The 23897-nt window shown below is 32.9% G+C and overlaps 1 protein-coding gene across 1 annotated transcript in view; it reads right to left on the bottom strand.

The window, feature by feature from the left end:
- Positions 1-706: 706 nt before the first annotated feature.
- Positions 707-23897, bottom strand: part of LOC145246664 (uncharacterized) — a 43373-nt gene continuing 20182 nt past the window's right edge. Inside the window, exons 6-10 of the mRNA XM_080108375.1 lie at positions 17768-17858; positions 12530-12618; positions 10341-10425; positions 4396-4545; positions 707-1774 (exon numbers count right to left, since the gene is read on the bottom strand). Coding sequence (XP_079964501.1) covers positions 1606-1774; positions 4396-4545; positions 10341-10425; positions 12530-12618; positions 17768-17858 — 584 coding nt within the window. The 3' untranslated portion in view covers positions 707-1605. The remainder of the gene's footprint in view (positions 1775-4395; positions 4546-10340; positions 10426-12529; positions 12619-17767; positions 17859-23897) is intronic.

Genomic DNA, 23897 nt, shown 5'->3' with positions numbered 1-23897 from the left:
TTGTGAGACTATTAAAAGATATTAAAACAAAAAGCCATAAAACTTACTTGAGTAGAAGGAAACAAAACAGCATCACCAACCAACCTCACGACAACAACACAGACGTGTTGGCGAACAGTCATGGTACACCTTATTAACCAGCCACATACCAAAGCCAGATAAGTTATTATTCTTTTTTTTATCTCACACGAGCCAATACACAAACATCCGCTTTTCCTTATAAACTATACCTAACAATCATGCAAATTTACCATATCAGCTAACAACCAAAGAACTCACTTCGGTGCTTGTCTAGATTTTCCCCCATATTATTTAATAAAAGACAACAATAAAGATAAATCTGCGATGGAAAGAAAGAAAATATTGCATTTTAAAAAATCGCATGGATTGATTCAAGTAGTTTTATTTTGGTGCTTGTCTACCTTTGGGCCTATATAAAAAAAAATTTTTTTCAATAAAAATCTTTAAAAAAATCTATATGATGTACATACCTGTCACCACACAAAGATTTCAAATTCCAAAAATCACAAAAATTGATCAAGTATTTTTTTTTTCATTTAAGAAAATCATCCCCCCCCCATGTAAACACAGAAGGGGGGGGGCTCATTTTATGCTAAATTGTGTTCATAAACATTATTTTTGTTTTCAGCGCCTCCAAAAACCTGTAAAAGTGGTAATTTCAAATGATTTTTCGAAGGTGGAAAGATTTTTTTTTTTTTTTCAAAATCGATTTTTCTGCCCTTGTTGATTCTATATTCCCGATCACTTGTAATTAAGATGGCGCACTAATCATTCGATAAAATGTGTCATAAAATTTGATTTTCTTGAATAAAAATAACCACTTGATCGATTCACGTGATTTTTGGAATATGACATCTTCATGCACTCACAGGTACATACATCATAAAGATTTTTCTGGAAAGAAAATTTTTTATAGGCCCAAATGTAGACAAGAACCTTTATTTTCAACTAAGAAAATAAAATTTTCTGAATAACTGAGCAGCAACTGTCTTGCGACACAATTTTGAAAAATGGTCAAGTCCAACATGAACAAATTCTTGTGGAATTGTCCTTGTTAGTAATCAATTTCTACTCAATTTCCACCATTACCGGTATTCTCTCATTAACCTTATCCTCGAGTGGCCTCTAAACCTTAATAAGCAATGATTCACTTGTAAAAAAAAAGTCTCACAAAAAAAGATATCATAATTCAAACTTGCAAGAATTTTGTTGTAATGGCTATGAATTCCCATTAATCGCTTAAAAATGATTTTCTTTATAAAAATAAAATGACTTGATCAATTAACGTGATTTTTGGAATATGATATTTTCTTTCCGTCATGGGCACATACATCATACAGGTATTTCTTTACTTTTGTTTTTTTTCTAATGAAGGGGAATTCTGGACAAGTAGCCCTACTTCTATAGATTCCATTTATGAAGAACTATGTGGCACGCACAAACATTGCATACCTGGAACCAACCAACCATAGACGTTAACAAATTTCACAAAAAAGAGATGAAGCAGGATAACAGAAACATGAAGAACAAAAGTAAAAAATTCCGATGATGTGCAATAGAATTGTTTCAATGAAAGACGAGTTTCTATTGTTTTTCCTGGATTTTCTTGTGCACCATTTCACGGAACTGGGAAAGTATTTTTGTTTCTCGTTTTGCTCGTTCTTCATGATTGAATTTGGCCAGAGCTCGCTTTTCATCTGCACTATAAATTTGGTTTTCTTTTCTCAAACGAACAGCCTCCATACGTCGATGTCTGAAATTAAAAATAAAATACAACCAAGTGTCAGCAAGAGGGAATAATATGGCTTACTAGTTGTACATAATCAGTGTTGCCAGGGATAAAAAAAAAATAAATAAACAAACCGATAATACCTAGTGTAGCATTAACCCTGTGCGAGGTTCCTTCGAAAGAGGAAGTTTACAGGGTTGGTTAATTGGTTGTTTTTGTTTTATGGCATATCAACCCTTTTCGGGTTATTTAATGCTGAATTTAAAGATTTTGAAGAAAAATCTTTTTAATAGAATATATTTGTTGTTTTCACGTCGGTTTCTATTTAACCCATAGTTGGGACCCTAACAGGTACTACCACTCTGGGACTTTTACCCTCTGCAGGGGGGCAGTCGGCGTATTCTAATGCCCCACCGACAGGGCCAAGTTTACAGGTAATATGAAATACTACGGATTACATGACATATGTACATAACAAACACATTATTTAGGTTCATAACTTAGCTTAGGTTTTATTTTTAGTTTGTCCATCCTCATTCCCCATTTTTTTTTTTATCCAAATTTTAGTTTTTTAATTCCCCATTCCATCCCTAATCAGGTGACAGATCACATGATTTGTCAAAGATGACAGTCCAACTTTTAAAATTTTCGTAAGAGATACAAAGTTAATAAAACATTTGAGCCCGCATCAGCCTTTCAACTGACAAATCTGTTTATTTGAAATAGTTTAGTATTTGGGTATTTTTTACAAACACCATTTTTTCATTGTATATTTCATGTTTATTTTATAAATTAAATTTTTCTTTCCTTAAAACCTCCCCTATTGCATTTTGTCAAAAATATGGGTTTAAAATAGATTAGCGATGATATGATTTCTTATGGTAATTGAAGGATTGTAGGGGACGGGTTTGCCTTTAAATGTGTAGTTGGCAATCCCATCCTCTATTGTTAAGTCGGAAATTAAGGGAAAAATCGCATGGTGTCCTTACCATGAAATGAAGACAAAGTCTGCCGATATATAATTACAATTAAAGTAAATTTATTTACATCTAATTACAAATTAACAGTTCATAGCAAAAGATGATTAATGAATAACATTACTTGCGTGAGTCTTTGATGAGAGGTTGATTGTCGGTTTGGCTGTCTGCCAAAACCGGAAAGTGATTTTGTCACATCTGCATTTGTTGCGGGGTTGAGTGAAAAGAGAATGAATGATAGAAATCGGAAGTGAAGGTGGCTGTATCGTCCCCTTATGGCCAAGAATGATATTGCCAGAGTTAAAGGGCGATAATTGTGCATGGCCAGATACAGCTAGTATATATATATATATATATACACACACACACGTTATATATGTATGTGTGTAATAGTTGTATGTATCTGGCGTTCCCAATTTTTTTAAACTAAACTGAGCCACAGCAATGCATAACCGGGTACAGTTAGTGTGTATATATATATATATATATATATATATATATATATATATATATATATATATATATATACTAGCAGTACCTGTATGAATATATATATATATATATATATATATATATATATATATATATATATATATATATATATATATATAAATTTGAAATTGGTATATTTAGGCCGCATTTTTTCATTCAAGCAAATATCATTAAATGCAACGGAGAAACTTTGCTTTATGATTCTTCTTTTTTTTTTAATTTTTCGATTTTCTGTATAATCTTTTTTTAGACATTTTTTTAAGCATACAACGACAACGTTGTCCCAGCGAATAACCATGCATTTAAATAATACTAGTTCTATATATAAACATTTTATAAAAGAACATAACTGTTCCCCCTCCAATCTTAGAAAGGTCCTCGTTGACAACATAAAAATCATGCAACATATTAAAAAATTAAAAATTCTTGAAGCGTCATATATTAGAACCCTTCAACCCACTATAAATGATATTGCATTCAAGAAAGACAGTAACGTTCTAAAATATCTTGCATGGTTCATAGTGGACAGAGTTTGTTAATAGTGTCCACAAACTTGCAGATTTTAATCCTCAAATTTTTAATCAACCTAATATTTTTAATCAACTTTTCATCGATTCTACATATTTTAACTTATCATGACCTAACGCCGTTTACTGTATATTTTAGTTTTCACGTTTTATTCTCATTTTCGCTCCTTCGCATTTTTACTTTAACACCTGAAGATGATTCGTAGACGAATCGAAAGCACTTGTGACAGCAACAACTATGGAACTTTTATTAATATTTTTGATTTTGATATAAAAAAGATTATACGGAAAATCAAAAAATTATAAAAAAAAGAATCATTAAGCAAAGTGTCTCCGTTGCATTTAATATTTGCTTGAATATATATATATATATATATATATATATATATATATATACACGCACAAAAACATGTTATATATGTATGTGTGTGTATTGTGTGTAATAGCTGTATGTATCTGGTATTGCTCAGGAGTCTTTATTTTCATTTATAATTTTCTATATTAAATGATTTTTTCTTTGTTTTATTCTATAAATCATACATTTACACTGACACAATATTTTATCAGATATTTTTATGAATAAATATAGATAAAAAACATGAAAGGCTTTCATTGGTTAAAAGTGATGTAAAATGGTCAAATCACATACCTGCTTCCACTCATTACATAACCAACTTCTTCAAAAGATTGAATTTCTTCACTGGTCAAACCAATTTCTCCTCGACGAGGAATTCGTTTTCCCTCAGCAATGTAGGCAGCCATTGCAGCACCTTCTCCGGGAAGTAAAGCTTTACCATAACTGCAGTTGGAAAAGATAAATCAGCAATAATTTCTTACTCAATATTTTTTCCATAATAAAATATAAGTTTTATTTCTATAAAGAAAAACTATAAAACCAATAATTTTTAGTATTTGGGGGTGGGGGTGGGGGGATTTGATTTGTTAAGCTGTGATTGGTTGATCGAATCATGTGACAGTTTAGGAATCTTAGGACAAGTGACTTGATTTGTTAAGCTGTGATTGGTTGATCAAATCATGTGACAGTTTAGGAATCTTAGGACAAGTGACTCATCACATAATCAGCTGAAGTCTTGGTTTTATGATATGTAGTAGTAATTAATTCTCTCTCCTTTATCATTATTGTTGTCTTCTTAATAATAGTTGTTCTTATTTACTTGCCTCTCCACGAGGGCAGAGTTAGACACATGGTCAGTTTTTAATGTGAGCAAAATATAGCTCCCCAAAAAGGGGCACTCTGGATAGAAAAAAAAATAAAAATTGTCTCAGTCATGAAGGACTCCTTCTGCACTGACCGAGGACAGAAAAAGTGAGGTGCAGCACCAAAACAGATACTACACTGCGATCTTGGCCTGAAGGCATACTTGTTATAATAATAGTAATAATAGTGGTTATAATATATATATATATATATATATATAAAAGTGATCATGTCTGTCTGTCTCTCTCTATGTGCAGAACAGTCCACCAACCAATTTTTGGCCTACAGACTTGAATTTGATAAATACAGCATTTGAAATTATGGAATAAATGCGATTTATTTTTTAACTGGTCAAAATAACTGCTAAAGTGTCAAAACTGAAAAAAATTTGAACTTGGCAGGCATAAGTCGACTAAACATGTTATTTCTACGCACATACAAATATACATTTATCTCTTTAACAAGGTTATTTTTTAAGTTTTTATATGCATGTAGACTTAGCTCAGAGGATAACAAATAAAGCTGGAAAGCTACATGTTTTGGTTTTGATTCTAGCTGATGGCACTCAAGTCATATTTTTATTTTTTAACTTTTGAAATCACTACTATATATTGGGTACAATATAATAATAAATAGAGAATAAATCTGTAAATACAAAATCTGCATAAATTAAAATATCATATTTAAGCGTATTTTACTCCTGGGAAATGCCAGGTGGCCTGCTAGTACATAAAGTTATCAAAAACCATATGGGTATTATTTGAATTCATCGGACTACTGTTCTCATCTTGAGTGTGATTTTCACGTTTCGGTCGATGTAACCTTTGACCAAAACATTGTGAAAATGACACTCAAGATGAGAACAGTAGTCTGATGGATCGAAATAATACGAGTAACCAATTCTCATCTAAAAAATTCAGAAAAATCATATGAGGGTTTCACTCTTCTCTAATTTAAATATAAATAAATAATATCCCAGCAGTTGTCACAAAGACTGACTTTTTTCCCCATAGTTTAGAAAAAAAAGAGACAGATTTGATCAGTTTATTCATTACACATCTGTAGCAACTTCAATATCGTGACATATTGCCTTAACTCTAGTTTTTATGAACTTTTAATGGAATTTTCTACTTTCTCCTCTCCATTCCCTTATATGGAAAATACCGTTTTTAACTTTATTTTTTTAGACATCCACATCTGATTATTACTAGAGAAACACAGAAAAGAAGGAAAGGAAAATAAAAAGAGTAGAGAAAAAAGAAAGAGTGAAGGAAAAAAAGATAAGAGTAGAGGAGATTTGATTTAGTTGTTTTATTTTACAGGATATCAACCCTTTTCATGTTATTTAATGCTGAAAAGAATAAGTTTTTCAAATATTTATTTAGTCTTGTAGAGGAAAATTGCTGCTTTTATTTTTTTACTTTGCAAAACATGATTGAGTTTTGCAAAAGGGGAAATGAAAAACTTCAATGTTTGATGCATTTTAGGTCAGGATTGGTTGGTTGATTGGTTGGTTGTTTTTGTTTTACGGCATATCAACCCTTTCCTGGTTATTTAATGCCGAATCCGGTTATTTTGAAGAAATTTTTTTTAATAGAATATATTTGTTTTTTGCAAGTCGGTACCTAACAGGTACTACCACTCCGGGGAGTGTGGAGCCACCCTTTAATTGTCATTGCTCCCAGGTCCTGGAGCAATGACAATTAAAGGGTGGCTCCACACTCCCCAAAGCCTGCAAGGTGGGGCCTCACTATCGGATATAGTTTTAGGTCATATCCAGGACCTTTAGGTCAGGAAGCTAGTATTTTCAGACAGCCTGATCTGGTAGCACCAGGAAGTAGAGGAGATAAGAAAGAAAAGAGAAGGTGTCAAAAAAAAAAAAAATGGATTATTTATTGGGGGGGGTACAACATAATAACTCTTGCGAAACACGTTTTGTATACGTATGATTTTTCGATTAATTTTTTTTATAGGCATATATTTTATACATAAATTATCTGTAAACGATAGATCCTATTTAATTTAGAATGTAATATGTAGGAAAAGAATAGGGAAGGAGTAGGAAAAAGGAAAGAAAAACTTCTTTTAGACCAATAGTATGGATTTAGGTAAACTAGTTCTACTGCAGATATCCTAACTGTAATCTCTGAACATGTATACAATGTACTGGATAAGGCAGGAGAACCTAGTGCAGTAGCCATTGATATATTTAAATTTTCTCATGAAAATTAAATCATACGGTACTACTGAACGAAGACTTAATATATGTGAATGTAGGTGTTTGCGTTTCAGCCAGTATAGTTTTTAGAGTGAACACCAGTGTCTGAGGGTGTCAGAGGAACTTTTGTCATGAACACTGCCTGGCGCAGATTCGGCCTTTTTCAAATCAACCGGCATGCGAGACTGACGTCTTCATGGGTCACTAGCAAGGCAAAAAGAGGTAAGTACAGGAGTTTTCGAAATTCATCCGATTCAAATAATCTGATATTTTACTTTATGGTGTTTTCCTATTTCAAAATATTTATGAGTGCATTTGTGTTTGTTTCAGTTTTTCACGTTGAAGTATGTATAATTGTTTTATGCAGAACACGTGTGCCAAAATAAAATTGTATTCTTCATCAGTTATACTTGTGTCCTTTGATTTTTGACTCCAGTTGCTGCTGTAACAATGTAATTAGATCCTTCTTAGACAAGAAAAAAAATGTCAACGTTGTCCTTGATGGTTGTATGTCCAAACAACATGATATATACATACAAGTGTGCCTCAGGGGTTGATCCTTGGACCTTTATTATTCCTGATATTCATAAATGATCTCTCTAATAAAATTGTCCCTGAGATGAGTACATTTGTTGATAACACTATATTTTATAAGACACGAGGGGGAAATGAGTGAACACTTATCTAAGCCAATGTCTGAAATCTTAAAAAAATGATCTCCAATCTTTAGTGGAATTGACATGTAATTGGATGGTCACATTTAATGTTGCCAAGACTAAGCATCTTTCCTTTATCAATTACAAGAAATCTTCTCAACCACTGATCACCATGAATCACTACCGGAGAGCTCTTGGTTCAAACTTCTCAGCTTAACATTCACATGCAACATGAATTGGAACAAATATATTGAAGACAATGCCAAAGTTGCTGCAAAGAAGGTGGTTTCCCTCTACCATGCTAGAAAATAACTCACACCTGAGAGTATCTTATATTTCTACAAAAATATTATTCACCCATGTATGGAGTATTGTTGCTACATCTGGGCTGGTGTATCAACTAGTCTCTCACTCTTAGATAGTGTCAAAAAAAAAAAAAAAAGAAAAAGAAGAGACTCTAATCTCTGTCAAATCACCGCAATGTTGCATTCTTGAGCCTGTTTTACAAGTATTTTAATAGAATGGTGCTCTGACGAACTTATAGTACTTTTACCCCCTCAAAATAAATGCCCTCGACTAACCTGACACATAGCAAAATTCCATCCCTTCACTGGAGAGAGCACTAGATACCGGAAAGCTTTCTAAGCTAATAGTTTCTTCCCTCAAACTACTATGTCCCTGATTGTACTGACATGCAGAGACCTCGCTGCTCAACTTCTTACATAGTTCCAAATAGTAGCCCCTTACATCCAAGTGTCACTTGCCTTGTTTGGGGTGAATAAGAGTAAAAGAAAAAATAGGAAAGAGAAAGGAAAGGGTAAAAGAAAAAAGAAAAGCAGGAACAGAGAGATAAAAGATGTCAACTTTGTTCAATAAATTTTGTTCGACATACAAAATAAATCCTATTATAAATTTTCGTACTGTGTGTGTGTATGTGTGTGTGTGTGTGTGTGTGTGACACGGTTTGTCTCAGCCTACAGGCAATCCACTCAGGCAAGTAAGGTACCAAAATGAAGCTTATGACCCAGCGAATGTTTTAGTGATATTTATATCCATGTTTGGTGTATGGAAATGCAAAAAAAAATAACGATTTACTGGATACTTTTCCGGTATTCACCGGAAGTTTTTATCTCCCTTAGTAAGTTCGATTTACTGTGTGTGTGTGAGTGAGAGAGAGAGAGAGATAAAGAGAGAGAGAGAGAGAGAGAGAGAGAGAGGCAGGCAGGCAGTTCAAAATGAAGTTTATGACCCAGCGAATGTTTTAGTGATATTTATATCCATGTTTGGTGTATGGAAATGCAAAAAAAAAAAAAGAAATGCAAAAAATAACGATTTACTACACAACATTTTATTTACTGGATATTTTTCCGGTACAAGGACTCAAGTTTGCCCAGCTGGGCAAACATGGGTGCTTGTTGTTGAAAATAATTCTTACATGGAGTAAATTATTTTCAATCGTGTTAATTGTTATATTTCATTAGCCTGGGTGCTTGGTGTTGCTCAGGTGTTTGGAGGTGTGTGTGGGGCAAAAAAAAAAAAAAAAAAATGGTAGCAGGCAGACAGGCTCGAACCCGTACCACGAAGGAAAAGAACGTGAAAAAAAAAAAATGTGATGTCTTTGCTGTTGCCCCCATCACCAAACCAGAAGTGGAGAAGGTTTAAATTAAAGTTAGGCAATCAAAAAGACGGGATGACTTTCGAAAATATCGGTGAAAAAAGCCACCCCTTCCTGTAGAAAAGTGCCCAGTTAGGGGTGAAGGAATTAATGTTTTTAGCCAATTTTTCAATATTTGTCGTCCAAAGGGTCAAGCTTCAAAATGATACTGATCTCGTGAAATCTACCGCCTCTGTCGAAAGTTTTAGGCAGACATGATGATTGCAACGTCTTGTCAGACGAGTGCCACTCCCTCAGACATTTAAAATCCATAAGCCCAAATGCCTAAGGGAGTATCTATACAAATATGATGTTACAGAGTCTTAGCTTTGTACGACAGCTAAGTCTCTCTCTCGGTTCAAAATGTTGAGATCCAGCAACAAGCAAGAGCAAGATAGCCAGCAACAAATTAAACTGCAGACCAGCTTAATGCGGGTAATGGTCTTCCGCTTTATGGTTTTTTAAATCAGAGATTTGCTTCTCCTAGAAAGGTTGCCTTCACCACGGCTTACGGGAGCCCTCTCCACCCCAATACACATATACACACACAAATATACACGGTGCTAGTTGGCCGCTGACCCAGAAAAAGAGTTCATTCTCCCTTTGGAAGGTCTTGTTTTTAATCCTTCAGGGAGACTAGCCGCCCTCCTCACCAAACAAGTCTGGTGGGGGAACCAGTTTAGTCGCCGGTGACCGGACCATGAGGCAGGTAGTACTGGGTTACATGGTACCAGTAGCACATGACATAGGCAGACATACAAACATACATACATACATTTAAACAGCTAGGTAAGATTTATATTAAAGATTACCTTCCATCTTCAAAATTATTCTTAAGATTACTTACTTGATTTTGCTTTGCATTTCTGTCTGTTGTACAAAAGGTGAAGGGCCCAGCGGATCATCGTCAAATTCTTCATCTTTTTCCAACACTAAAATAAATATGAAAGGATAAAGCAACGGTTTGAAAAATTTTGTTGTGAAGTTGGTTGCTAGTCGTAAGACACAAATATGAAGAAATATCATGGATGAAAACGATTTTATGGAGATCAACAATATAAAATGATTTATTAACAATTTTACAACTGAAAGATTGATTATCTATGTACCGAAAAGAACTTAAGGTGCTTATTCAGATTGGCACTTATAGTGATAAACAAAAATGAAAAAAAAAATTTTATATTGCACCTACTTGTCACAGAATTAAGATTTTATATTCCAAAAATCACTAAAATTGATCAAGTAGTTATTTTATTTACGAAAAACAAAATTTGCTGTTTTTAACCGAAAAGTGACATCAAGGCCACGTTTATCTAGAAAACATAATAATTGTCGATTATAGAGTAGTAAAATTGATTTCAATATATATTCACTCATATATAAAAATACTAACAAATACACATTGGTCTTTATTGTACAGTAGTAAAATTGATTTCAATATATATTCACTCATATATAAAAATACTAACAAATACACATTGGTCTTTATTATACAGTAGTAAAATTGATTTCAATATATATTCACTCATATATAAAAATACTAACAAATACACATTGGTCTTTATTATACAGTAGTAAAATTGATTTCAATATATATTCACTCATATATAAAAATACTAACAAATACACATTGGTCTTTATTATACAGTAGTAAAATTGATTTAAATATATATTCACTCATATATAAAAATACTAAAAAATACACATTGGTCTTTATTATACAGTAGTAAAATTGATTTAAAAATATATTTAATTACATATAAAAATACTAATAAATACACATTGGTCTTTATTATACAGTAGTAAAACTGATTTCAATATATATTCACTCATATATAAAAATACTAACAAATACACATTGGTCTTTATTATACAGTAGTAAAATTGATTTAAATATATATTTAATTACATATAAAAATACTAACAAATACACATTGGTCTTTTTTATACAGTAGTAAAACTGATTTCAATATATATTCACTCATATATAAAAATACTAACAAATACACATTGGTCTTTATTATACAGTAGTAAAATTGATTTCAATATATATTTAATTACATATAAAAAATACTAACAAATACACATTGGTCTTTATTATACAGTAGTAAAATTGATTTAAATATATATTTAATTACATATAAAAATACTAACAAATACACATTGGTCTTTATTATACAGTAGTAAAATTGATTTAAATATATATTTAATTACATATAAAAATACTAATAAATACACATTGGTCTTTATTATACAGTAGTAAAACTGATTTCAATATATATTCACTCATATATAAAAATACTAACAAATACACATTGGTCTTTATTATACAGTAGTAAAATTGATTTAAATATATATGTAATTACATATAAAAATACTAACAAATACACATTGGTCTTTATTATACAGTAGTAAAATTGATTTAAATATATATTTAATTACATATAAAAATACTAACAAATACACATTGGTCTTTATTATACAGTAGTAAAACTGATTTCAATATATATTCACTCATATATAAAAATACTAACAAATACACATTGGTCTTTATTATACAGTAGTAAAATTGATTTAAAAATATATTTAATTACATATAAAAATACTAATAAATACACATTGGTCTTTATTATACAGTAGTAAAATTGATTTAAATATATATTTAATTACATATAAAAATACTAACAAATACACATTGGTCTTTATTATACAGTAGTAAAATTGATTTAAAAATATATTTAATTATATATAAAAATACTAATAAATACACATTGGTCTTTATTATACAGTAGTAAAGTTGATTTAAATATATATTTAATTACATATAAAAATACTAACAAATACACATTGGTCTTTTTTATAGAGTGGTAAAATCTATCTATGAAAATACAAATAAGTACACATTGGTCTTTATTATAGAGTAGTAAAATCGATCCTAATAAATATTCATTTATATATAAAAATACAAATAAATACACATTGGACTTTATTATAGAGTGGAGAATATCCAGTTGTTAGAATATTTGAAAAACTTACTATCTTTTTCAATCCAAACTGCTACTCCATCATTGCTTTCTGAATCGCTATCAGATATATCGGATTTCGACTTCTTTTTTACTTTGTTCCTAGAAAAGAAATAACAAAAATATTTAGAAGATAATAAATGATATGTAGTCGGATTTGGATCTCAGAATTCACCTTTGTCCATTACTTTCCTTGTACTGTTAACCAAAATCAGTCGTAGAACTGTTATCTATTTTGCCCATTTAAAACCCTGGCCTGATGTAAAACATTAGGCTAAAACAGCCAAATGACACTTCCTTAATTTTTTTATATTCATTTAAAACCTCTATTTAGACAAACGTATGAATTTTGGGAGAAAAATAAAAATTACCCCAAAAATGGTGTTTTTCATCCCTAAAACATCCTAGCGCTAAACCCAAGAATTTTCCCAGGGTCAAATATTAGGTTTCCAGATATATAACCATGTGGTCTTGTTTTTGGGTAATTTTCAGCAAAATCTAATGGTCGGAAAAGATTCTATGTCCCTGAAAGTGCTATTTTTGGCCATTTTGACCCCCTCGGGAACCCAACCAGAATTTTTATCAAAAATCCGAGAATGTAACATTTTCTCCCTTGGATAGTTGTAACCTCATGTAAAATTTCAGAAAAATGTAATGGGTAGTTATTGAGAATTTAGGGAACGAACAGACGAATGGATACACAGACAAGGGTGAATTCTAAAGTCTAAATCCAACGAAGTTGGTGGCCCAACAATTATTTTTTTTTTAATTATTTTTTTTTTAATCAAAGAATTAAAAGGTAGTGATGTGAGTAGCCAATGTTAAGAAAAGCTAGAAATCAAGAGAGGAATTTCTCCAGTTTTGTGTGGAGACGTTTGCAAAAACAACCTTTTGGGTCTTGTCCAAAATTTCCCCTTTATTAAAAAGCAAAAAATAAATCCATATGATTTACGTACCTGTGACAGAACGAAAGCCAAATTTTATGAGTAAGCAAAAAGAGACTGTCTTGAATCGCCATATTGAAGAAACAAGAGTAGATAACTCCAAAATAATTCAAACTTAATCGTTTAAAATTATTTAAAAATGATTTTCTTTATAAAAGTAAAACTACTTAATCAATTTATATGATTTTTAGAATATGATCTTTCCGTTCCGTCATGGGTACATACTAGTGTTGGGACAATTAATTGAAATTGGGAATCAGTAAAATCGGAAGATTTGGGGGTATCGGAATCGGTATCAAAATCGGAAAAACTGATGCCTATTTTCCGATGCCAAAATGATTCTTTTAATTGTCCTTTTTTTATTTGATTTTGTTTCAAGCAAAACCTTCCATTGCTGGTAATAATGATAAAATAATAAATATTGATTTTCAAGTACAAATAAAGTTAAAATCAACAGATGACTCTCTACAATTGTATTTTGACTTTTAGGAAAATATCTGTATGTTTAACATGTGTTTTTACGAAAATCAGGGGAAATAACAATCTTATAGTTAAAGAAGAGATTTATAAAGAATCGGAATCGGTAATTGTATCGGAATCGGGAAAAATATTGGAATTGTCCCATCACTAGTACATACATCATAAAGATTTTTTTTGTATTCTTGTTTCTAATATAGAAGGAATTCTGGACAGCCACTAACTTTTTCCTTAAAAAAAACTCCAATCAGTTTCAACTAAGAAAGGCAAAATTACGAGAAAGGCACTAAGTATGCATGTAGCAGAAGACAAAAAATAATTCTTTAATGAGAAAAAGTCATAACTTCCCTACCTCCATTATGAATCACATTTTCAATTTTCAGCGAGAATTGTCATGAAAGAAAGGATGGCAAGACCAAGGGCATAGCCAGGAAGTATCAAGCAGTGAGGAGGAGGTCCAAACTTTGGTAAAAATTTTACGAAATATGTTTCTTTCGTTTTGTGTCAGTAAAGTTTCGTTTCGTTTCATTCGTTTATTATTATTATTATTATTATTATTAGGGTAACCTAAAAATTGTAATTAATGCTCATTCAATGTTCTTATAACATAAAATTTAAATATTTTAATTGATTTATGAATTTTTTTTTTTTTGTATAATTACTTTGTCAAATTTCTCAACCTGATTAGTAGATGCAATTTTTGGGTTGCCTTAATTATAACTTCTTATGTTTCATAGTTTTTTGTTAAGGCTTGGTAACGTTTCCCACATTCTGATTGTAATCAAATATTTATAGATGTACAAAGCAAAACAAAAACAAAACAAAACAAAACTCTCTTCCTCTCTCTCGGTCCCTCTTTCTCCTGAGGCAATTAACTTTAAAATAAAACTTTGAAGAAAACTATGTTGATAGCAATTAATCAGCTAGTATGGATTTTGACAAGGGTCACACTAAGTACATGTCATGACAACCCCAATCTGCAAATCAGAATCATTCCCAGAGTCGAATGAAAGATGAGTGACGAAAAGCTGAGACAAGGGTGAGCAGGTCAAACGACATAGACATAACAGAGATATGTCGAGATGATGAGTTGTGACACTTACGTCACCCTCGCGTCGTCCAGTGGTGGAATGACCCCGGTTGTCGGTTCTGGTGTTTCCTCGGCGAGAATGTCAACGGCCGGTTTCCTGAAACAGACTTGTCATGCAAAACAATTGAAAAGACCAAGTCAAGAGGGGTTCCTTTTGTTTAAACTTCTTTGTATTTCAATCAGGTACAATCGCAGTTAGCTGTTTAGTTAGGGACTGGCCACTTGTTAACTGCAAGGTTTTCTCTTCTCTCTCCGACAGAAAACTCAATTATCTACGTGACAGGGTCAATCGATGGGGGAATCTTCGTTCGTCGGACCCAAGGAAGCAAAGCTCTCTCTAACTGTCAATCTCTCAAGGCTCGCTGCTTATATTGTGGGGGCGTGGATGGGGTTTCTTCCCATTTCGGGTCGTTGGCCAATCAGAATTAAGGGATCGCTGTCCGTCAAATCTTCGCCAGGCGGCCTATACCCAAAAAAGGAGCTGTCTTTCTTCCTCTGTTGGCATTCGGGCGTTCTCAATTTCGACCGATGCGGCCTAATGGAACTTGACAGGTCGTAAAAACAGAATTGTCTTACTTAATTATTTTTGAGAGAACATAAAAACAGCTGAATCCGATTCCACAAAGGCCACGTGTCTTTTCAATAGGGTCACTTATCGCCCAGCTGTTCGTCGACACTGTTCGCTTTGTACATCAGAATTTCATTGGTATCCTCGCCACCCACGGGCTGTCATGGCCAATTTATCGTCATCACGTTCTCCCGCCATAAGCTACGATCTTATCTTTTTTCTCTGTCTTTCTTTCTCTTCCTTTCGTCGTTTACAGCTGCCTTTTTTCCCTTTCTTTTTCCACGCCCGTTGTTCGGGCTCACCGCTACTCTTGGCCTTTTGGTCAGGATCAAAGTGCAGCATCTGTTCTTCGGATGCCGCACTTCCATTTCTTGTTCTCTTTCGGTGGAGGAGAAATCCTTCACGACTGGGACAATTCTTATTTTTGTACCCTTGAGCGTCTCTCAGAGTGTCGTCACATTTTTTCAGCTGAGAGAAAGCAAAGGTTGTCAAATCAGCCTGTCTGTGGAAGTCGCACGACAGAGACATCACCAATAATGGAAGTCTGTCTGTGGGAGCAAGTACATGACACACCATTGATAATGCTGCAAGAAACATGGGTAATGTTACCTCGATGTCTCTGTCTATATGTTACTCATTTCAATTAAAATGGATAAATAATTCATCAACTAACAGAACTTGATCTCTCTCTCCAGTGTGAGTCAATTCTCTCCAAAAACAAAACCTTCAAGAAAATGCAGCGAATGTCTATGCGTCTTTCCTGCATGAAAAGAAGCTTATCGGATGGCAACTACTAGATGAAACCCCGATGAAGAGAAACGGTACCTATTTACTATGCCTCCCCACGGGACAGAATTAGATACCAGGGTTGTTTTTTAATATGGAGAAAAGGTACAAAAATAAAAAATTGCCTCAGTCATGAAGGACTGCTCCTCCACCGAAAGAGAACAAGAAATGGAAGTGCAGCATCTGAAGAACAGATACTACACTTTGATCTTGGCCAAAAGGAATGGTAGCAACAGACAAAGACGATACTCTCCCAGGCTTTCTTTCTTTGAGAAGGGGTTAGTTTATTGCTAATCGCCTGAGGTGTCTCTACTGGGGAATGCCGACAAGGCTGTCAAGGCACTTTTTGTAAGTCAGAATGCTTTTCCTCAGGGGTGCTGAGTTGTCAATCCCTTGTCTCACATTTCTCACTATGAGAAACAAATCAATACCTATATATAAAGAACTTTTTGTTATTGGTTTGGTTGGTTGTTTTTGTTTTATGGCATATCAACTCCTTTTCAGGTTACTTAATGCCAAATCCAGTTATTTTGAAGAAAAATTTTTTTAATAGAATATATATTTTTTTTTTTCAAGTCGGTTTCTGTTTAACCCATAGTTGGGACCCTAACAGATACTACCACTCCGGGTCAGAGTGGACCTAGGAGCAATGGCAATTAAAGAGTGGCTCCACACTCCCCAAAGCCCACAAGCTGGGGCCTCACCATAGGATATAGTTTAAGGTCATATCCAGGATCTTTTGTTATTGAAAATATGTTTTATTGTTTATATGTTTATTTATGTTGGTCTATTTATCGCACTGATGGCGAGAGTAAAACACTAAACCATATTCACAATAAAAGAATAATAGCTTTCTAATATACTGATTATAACATGATATAATAGTATGCAATCGACATCATACTAGTTAATAATTTTGGTACTTGTTTATGTTGATGATCTTTTAAACCAACACATTTCAGGTGAAAACATTATTATGTATTTAGGTGTTATGGCGAAATTAGTATAAATTGAAAAAATTACAAAAAAAAATAATTCAGTAGAAAAATAATTACAAGTAAAAATAGAAATTATCGAGTTTTATTGTATGTTTTACTGTGGAACCAAGTCAGTATGACAAAAGGTGATAACCCTTGACTTTAATTGACAAATTAAAGGGTCTGCCATTTTCAAATCAACTCATTTCAAAATATACTTGTGACTGACATTTTATTAAAAATACATCCAGCACACCTACTGGGTCATTTCTCGTAATTTTTTAAAATTTACATCAAGTTTGCTATGACACGTAAGTATGTGATAATGTTTTCACCTGAAATGCGTTGATTTAAAAGATCACCAATGTAAACAAGCATCAACAAATGAGATGAGGAAAAAAAGACTCACTTTTTCTTCTTTTTGGGTTTCTTTTTTGCTCCGTCCTTGTTTGTGGAACTTTTCTTCTTTTTCTTCTTCTCTTTTTTCTTCTTCTTCTTATCTGAGGAAAGGAAAAAAATGCAGATGAAACTTTTTTAACCTGACCTTACTCAATCCATCTGTCCTTTTTTTTTTTTTTTGTAAATTTTTGGACAGTAATAATCTCTATATTATTTGGACCATAATCGTAGTTGTTATATTCATAACATTTCAGCTGATGTAAAACCGAATCTTTAACATGTTGAGGACAGGATGGTCATTTTTTTTTTTTTACAAAGGAATCACCACTTATCAAGGCCCAGAGGTCACTTGAGGATAAGGGTTAAAGAGTGTACAGTGGTCAAAAGGACAATATCATAGTAGTCGTTGGAAGTGTAAATTTGGTAAAATGGATTACTAAAGGGGAACGGCTCATCAAGAACTTGTTTACATTGGACTTGGAGACGACCATATTGTAGTCAGCTGGAAAGCAAGCAAACAGAAGAGAGTTACAAAGGTGTGCAGTTCTTAGAAAGAAGCTTTGTTCATGGAATCTACGTTTAGGTTTAGGCACAGATAAAGAATGGGGGAAATTATTGATAGTGTTTACAGCCAAACAAGTGTTTCTCATGAACGTTTGGCAAAGAGGGACCATAGATTGGAGCTCATACGAGCACTTACCATGAAAATAACAATAAAACAGAGACAGACTCACAATATCTCTTTTGTGAGAAAGAGGTTGCAGGGAAGAGAAAAGGCATCCCCCACTAGACTACGAAGTCTATTCTGAACTCTGTCAAGGCAGGATAAGGTCTTCCTAGCCTAGATGTGACAGCAATACTCCATCCTTGGACATACCTAGCTCTTATATAGGTCGAGAATTGCATCAGCAGGTAGATATTTACTGGATCGATAGAAGAATCCCATCAGTTTTCCAGCGACCTCGGCAGCAGATTTGATGTGCGTATTCCAGTTTAGGTTTATGTTATAGACGATCTCATCCTCCATGTAGTTAATGAATGGTAAGTGATTGAGAAGCAAGGGTCGCATAAGGAAGAGACAAAATATACTGATATATGATAGTGAAAGAATGTAGATTTATTTACATAGATATACATGTGACAAAATAAACATAGGGATAGTCAGAATAAGAGTCCATTGAGAAGAGAGGATTAAGTAACGTTACTTGCGTAGATGATAAGAGGCTGGTTGGTTGGTCATGCCAACCAGAGCGCATTATTGCCACATCTTGACTTGTTGAGAGTTCAGCAAGACAAAGATAGAAATATACAAAACAGGAAGTGACGTGGCTGTGTCACTTTCTGGTTACCAGAGTTAAAGGGCGATAATCGAGTTAGCCTGGGAATTTCAATTCCCACAGTTACATTTTTTTAAACTTGAGTATCCTTATTTGGAACTTGTAGAGACTTTCAATCCAAATATTTTTATAAAGATCTTATAACAATTCACCAGTTCAACTATTAGGTTCCCAAATTCAGAAAGTTGCACCTGAAAAAGATTGGATGTTACATCTACTGAAATGTTGCATGCAGTGTCTTCAATAAGTTTCCAGACTTTTTTTCATATGTGCATTTTTATTGATAGTAGACATATGAAACTCTAGTTCCCTTTGAAGTAATCTCCTCCGGCTGCAATACACTTGTTCTTCTGTTCCGACAACTTCTGGAAGGCCCCATAGAAATCCTCTTGTGTGAGCATGTGAATAACCCTTGTCACAGCTTCTTTAAACTCCTCAATTGTCTCATAACACAACAGCCTCTAAAGTTTTCTTTGAGCTTAGGGAATAACCTAAAGTCACGAGGATCAAGGTCTGGATTATAGGGAGGGTGAGAAACTGTCTTGATGCCCACCTTGATCATGACAACATCTTTCTTTCTGATCTACTCTGAGCACCCTTGGGACAAACTTTGCGTAAATCTTCCACATCTTCAGTTCCTCACGAATAATTATGAGTACAGTTCCTACACTGACACCAAACTGTGCACTTATTGTCTCTATAGACACACAATGGTCCTTATCCATGAAATTCTTTATTTGACCAATCAACTCTGGTGTCCTAACTTCTTCACTCTTCACTCCCACACCTCTCATCATCCCTCACAGATTCCCTGCCTTCCTACAATTTCTTATGCCACATAAAAATTGATGTTTGATTCATGCAAGATGGTCCAATAACAGTCTGAAGCATTCCATATGTTTCTGTGGCATAATTTCCAAATTAAAAACAGAATTTTATTGCATATCGTTCTTCTGAATTGTCCTTGCGTCTATATTGCATTTTTGAAATTCACCTGCTGTGAAAATTTGGCTGTAGTAGGATGTAATCCAATTCCTGCTGCAGCTGTCCATTTGAAAATTAAATCATAAAAATTGGTTAGTCATCTCATAAGATATATAGCAATAACATACTGAATTTTCAAGAGGCTACGACAATTTTAAATGCCTGTACAAAATAGTCTGGAAACTTATTGAAGGCACCTTGTACATATAAGAAGATGGGAACAAACTATTATTTGTTGTTCCTTGGCTTTTTTATTAGAAACAAAGTGCAATTGTAAGAGATTGGAGCCATATGATAGCTAGTGAGTAGGTTAACTGGTTAAATATGCAATACACAGCAAAGCTTGGTAAATTGTGGTAGACAGTTTGAAACACATAAATATCAAATATTTGAAAACAAATAGTAAATAGTTTACAGATCAAGAATTCATCAGAACAATGAACAAACAATAATAATAAAATAATAGTAAAACAAGAACATTGGCCTCATTTTCAGACGTCCAAGATGATACAATTGGAGTTTCAGAACAGCTTAAATATGCTAACAATGGAATCATATTAGAGAGTTGCAGGGAGTGAACAACGGGCATGCCAATCATGTAACCCATACTGTTTTTGGATTGAGCTACAGAATTGTTTATGTCCAGGGAGAAAAACGGGCATAATAACTTAAGATGTAATATAAGCGAAAGGAACTCTTGGCATTGTGACTCTGATCATGACAGTGTCAATGAATTTGAAATAAAGCTACATTTGAAATTGTAAAAAAGTATGACTGTTTATTGTTCTTTAAATAATTGTGCCCTGAACGTTTACTATTTTTTTTTTTAATTATACATGCTTTGTGGACTGGAGTTAGCAGCCCACTTGAAAGAACTATCTTATGCTCATATGTTTATTGTATGTGCAAAACCAAGAACTATCTTATGCTCATATGTTTATTGTATGTGCAAAACCCATGCATCTGCGCGCACACACCCACACACTTTCATACATTGTTGGCTAGTTGTTTTATGGCATATCAACCCTTTTCAGGTTATTTAATGCCAAATCCAGTGATTTTGAAGAACAATTTCAAGTTGGTTTCTATTTAACACACAGTTGGGACCCTAACAGGTACTACCACTCCGGGTCAGAATGGACCTGGGAGCAATGGCAATTAAAGGGTGGTTCCACACTCCCCAAAGCCCACAAGCTGGGGCCTCACCATCGGATATAGTTTAAGGTCATATCCAGGACCATTCATACACTGCATATATGCTGTATGTAACAAAGTATCTAAAGTGTAGTATCTGTTATAATACTGAAAATCAATACTTAAAATTTTATAACTCCTTATAGCATTTTATGTGAATACATGAAATATTTACGTATTTTGTTGAATAACGCAAATCATTCATGTCTACACATTCTGGTTTGGATCTTTGGATCAAACTTTTTGATTAATTTTGTTGTGTTTTAGCAGATAATACATCTATTAATTGTTCTTACATTTTATTACACAGCACATCTATTAATTTTTCTTACATTTTAGCAGACAGCACATCTATTATTTTTTTTTTACATTTTAGCAGACAACACATCTATTAATTTTTCTTGCATTTTAGTAGACAACACATCTATTAATTTTCCTTACATTTTAGGAGACAATTTTTCTTGCATTTTAGTAGATAACATATCTATTCTCAAACATACTACTAATAATCATAAACTCAAAATATTAGAAGCATTATTAATTAAAATTTTTAAAAATAAATAAATTTTAATAACAGCAATAACATCCCTAAATATCTGTAATAGTGATATGAATAATTTAATGTATTTAATAACAACTGAATTACTAAGAAATTATATATAACATGAAAGCAAACTAATACAAAACATTTTAATAAATATTCTCAAATCAGCTCAGATAATTATTCCTGATGATGAATCTAGGTGGATTCAAAAGTACTTTGGCCTACAATGACTATGTCAACTTCATCAGCCAGTTCTTGTCTGCAGCAAGGAAATTAATTAAAGTTTGGAAAAGATCTAAACCAGAATGAGTAGACATGTATTGTCTGTGTTAACGAAATATGCTTTGGAAAATGTTGTATTAGTATATATGGTGGCTGTTCCCTTGGTTTTGAGCGTGATCACCTTCTTTATTTCATGCTTTCCGTTCTCCCTTCCCCACTCTAATCGGATGTGTTCGCAAGTGGTTGTTCAAGACAGCCAAACTGCAACAGATTTTGCCACAGAACATGTATACCGAATCTTGCTTGCAGTGTCATTATTAGAGGTGCAAGAGAGGTTTTGCACATTTACACAAATGGCTTTTGAGGCCAGCAAAAGATAGGCATAATTTTCCACATATATCACAGTTAGTATGATCACTTTATGGACTCTGTGTTGAACCCTGTTCGCCTCCACATAAGTATACATACACACACACACACACACACACACACACACACACACATATATATATATGAGCAAACAGTTAATGAAATATGTTAAAAAACACTTTGAAATGAGTTAAAAACATATTTAATCTGAAAAGGAAACACTAGATAAATGGATAGTCCTTAATCCGCGGAGTTTCGAAGAAATACTCTCCTTCTCATCAGAGGGTAGGAATTAGCAAAATGCGGGATCGGATTTTGCATGCAGAAGTATTTGATGAAACAACAAGTAAGTCAAAGATCTTACTTGAAAACAAAATAAGTTAAGCATATATATATATATATTCCATGATTTGAATTTTTCAAATGAAACAGATTCTCGTAGATATTATCACGACTTGAGCATTCTCAAGATATGTGACCTTTGTCTATGTAAGGAACGGTTTCTATCAAACTACTCTGTCAATTTTTGGTCTACAGACTTGAAACTTGATATATAGGAGATTCAGACCTGTGGAACAAATTTGATTTGTTTTTTTAGTCAGTATAAATAACTGCTAAAGAGTTAAAATTGAAAAGTTGGAAGTTGACAGGCATAAGTCGACTAAACATGTACCTTCTACACATGCGTAAATATACATTTATAAATTTAACTACATTAATTTTTTTTAGTCTTGATATGCATATGGACCTATCTCAGATGGTAACAAATGACATTGGAAAGCTACATATTTTGATTTCGATTCTAGCTGATGGCACCTAAGTCATTTTTTTTTTAACTTTTGAATTGGGTACAATATAATAATCAATAGAGTATTGGCTCTATAATAAGAAATATGAAATCTGCATAAATTAAAATATTATATATAAGTGTACTTCAAGACCAGCCACGATGACCATGACTATATATTTTGTACGAATTAATAATCAATAGAGAAATGGCTTTATAATAATAAATACAAAATTTGCATGAATTAAAATATAATATTTAAATATATTTTATGACTGGGCAATGCCAGTTAGCCTGCTAGTAGTATTTATATATGTACATTCTAACATATTGAAGACTAAAATTATCAAAAAATAAAAGCAAAACATGCATATTTACAGTATATATATATATATAAAGAGTTTTTATAAAGAAAATCATTTTTAAATGGTTAATGGAAATTCATAGGCATTACATCATAAATTTCACAAGTTTGAATTACTGAATTAACTCCCTTTGTTCTTTTTTTTTTTAGATTATTTTCAATTTGGCAGACAAGACAGTCGTTCTTTTATGACTCATAAAATTTGATTTAATTTAAAAATAAACTACTTCATCAGTTTATATGATTTTTAGAATATGATAATTCTCATTTCATTACAGGTACATACATCATACAAATTTGTTTTTGTGTGAGGGAACCACCCTTCAAATGGACTAATCC

The sequence above is a fragment of the Euprymna scolopes genome, chromosome 24 (assembly GCF_053919585.1).
Source record: "Euprymna scolopes isolate OS-2025 chromosome 24, ASM5391958v1, whole genome shotgun sequence".
NCBI lineage: Eukaryota > Metazoa > Mollusca > Cephalopoda > Sepiida > Sepiolidae > Euprymna > Euprymna scolopes.
Note: the sequence above shows the minus strand (reverse complement) of the source record. Positions and strands in the feature narration are given on the sequence as shown.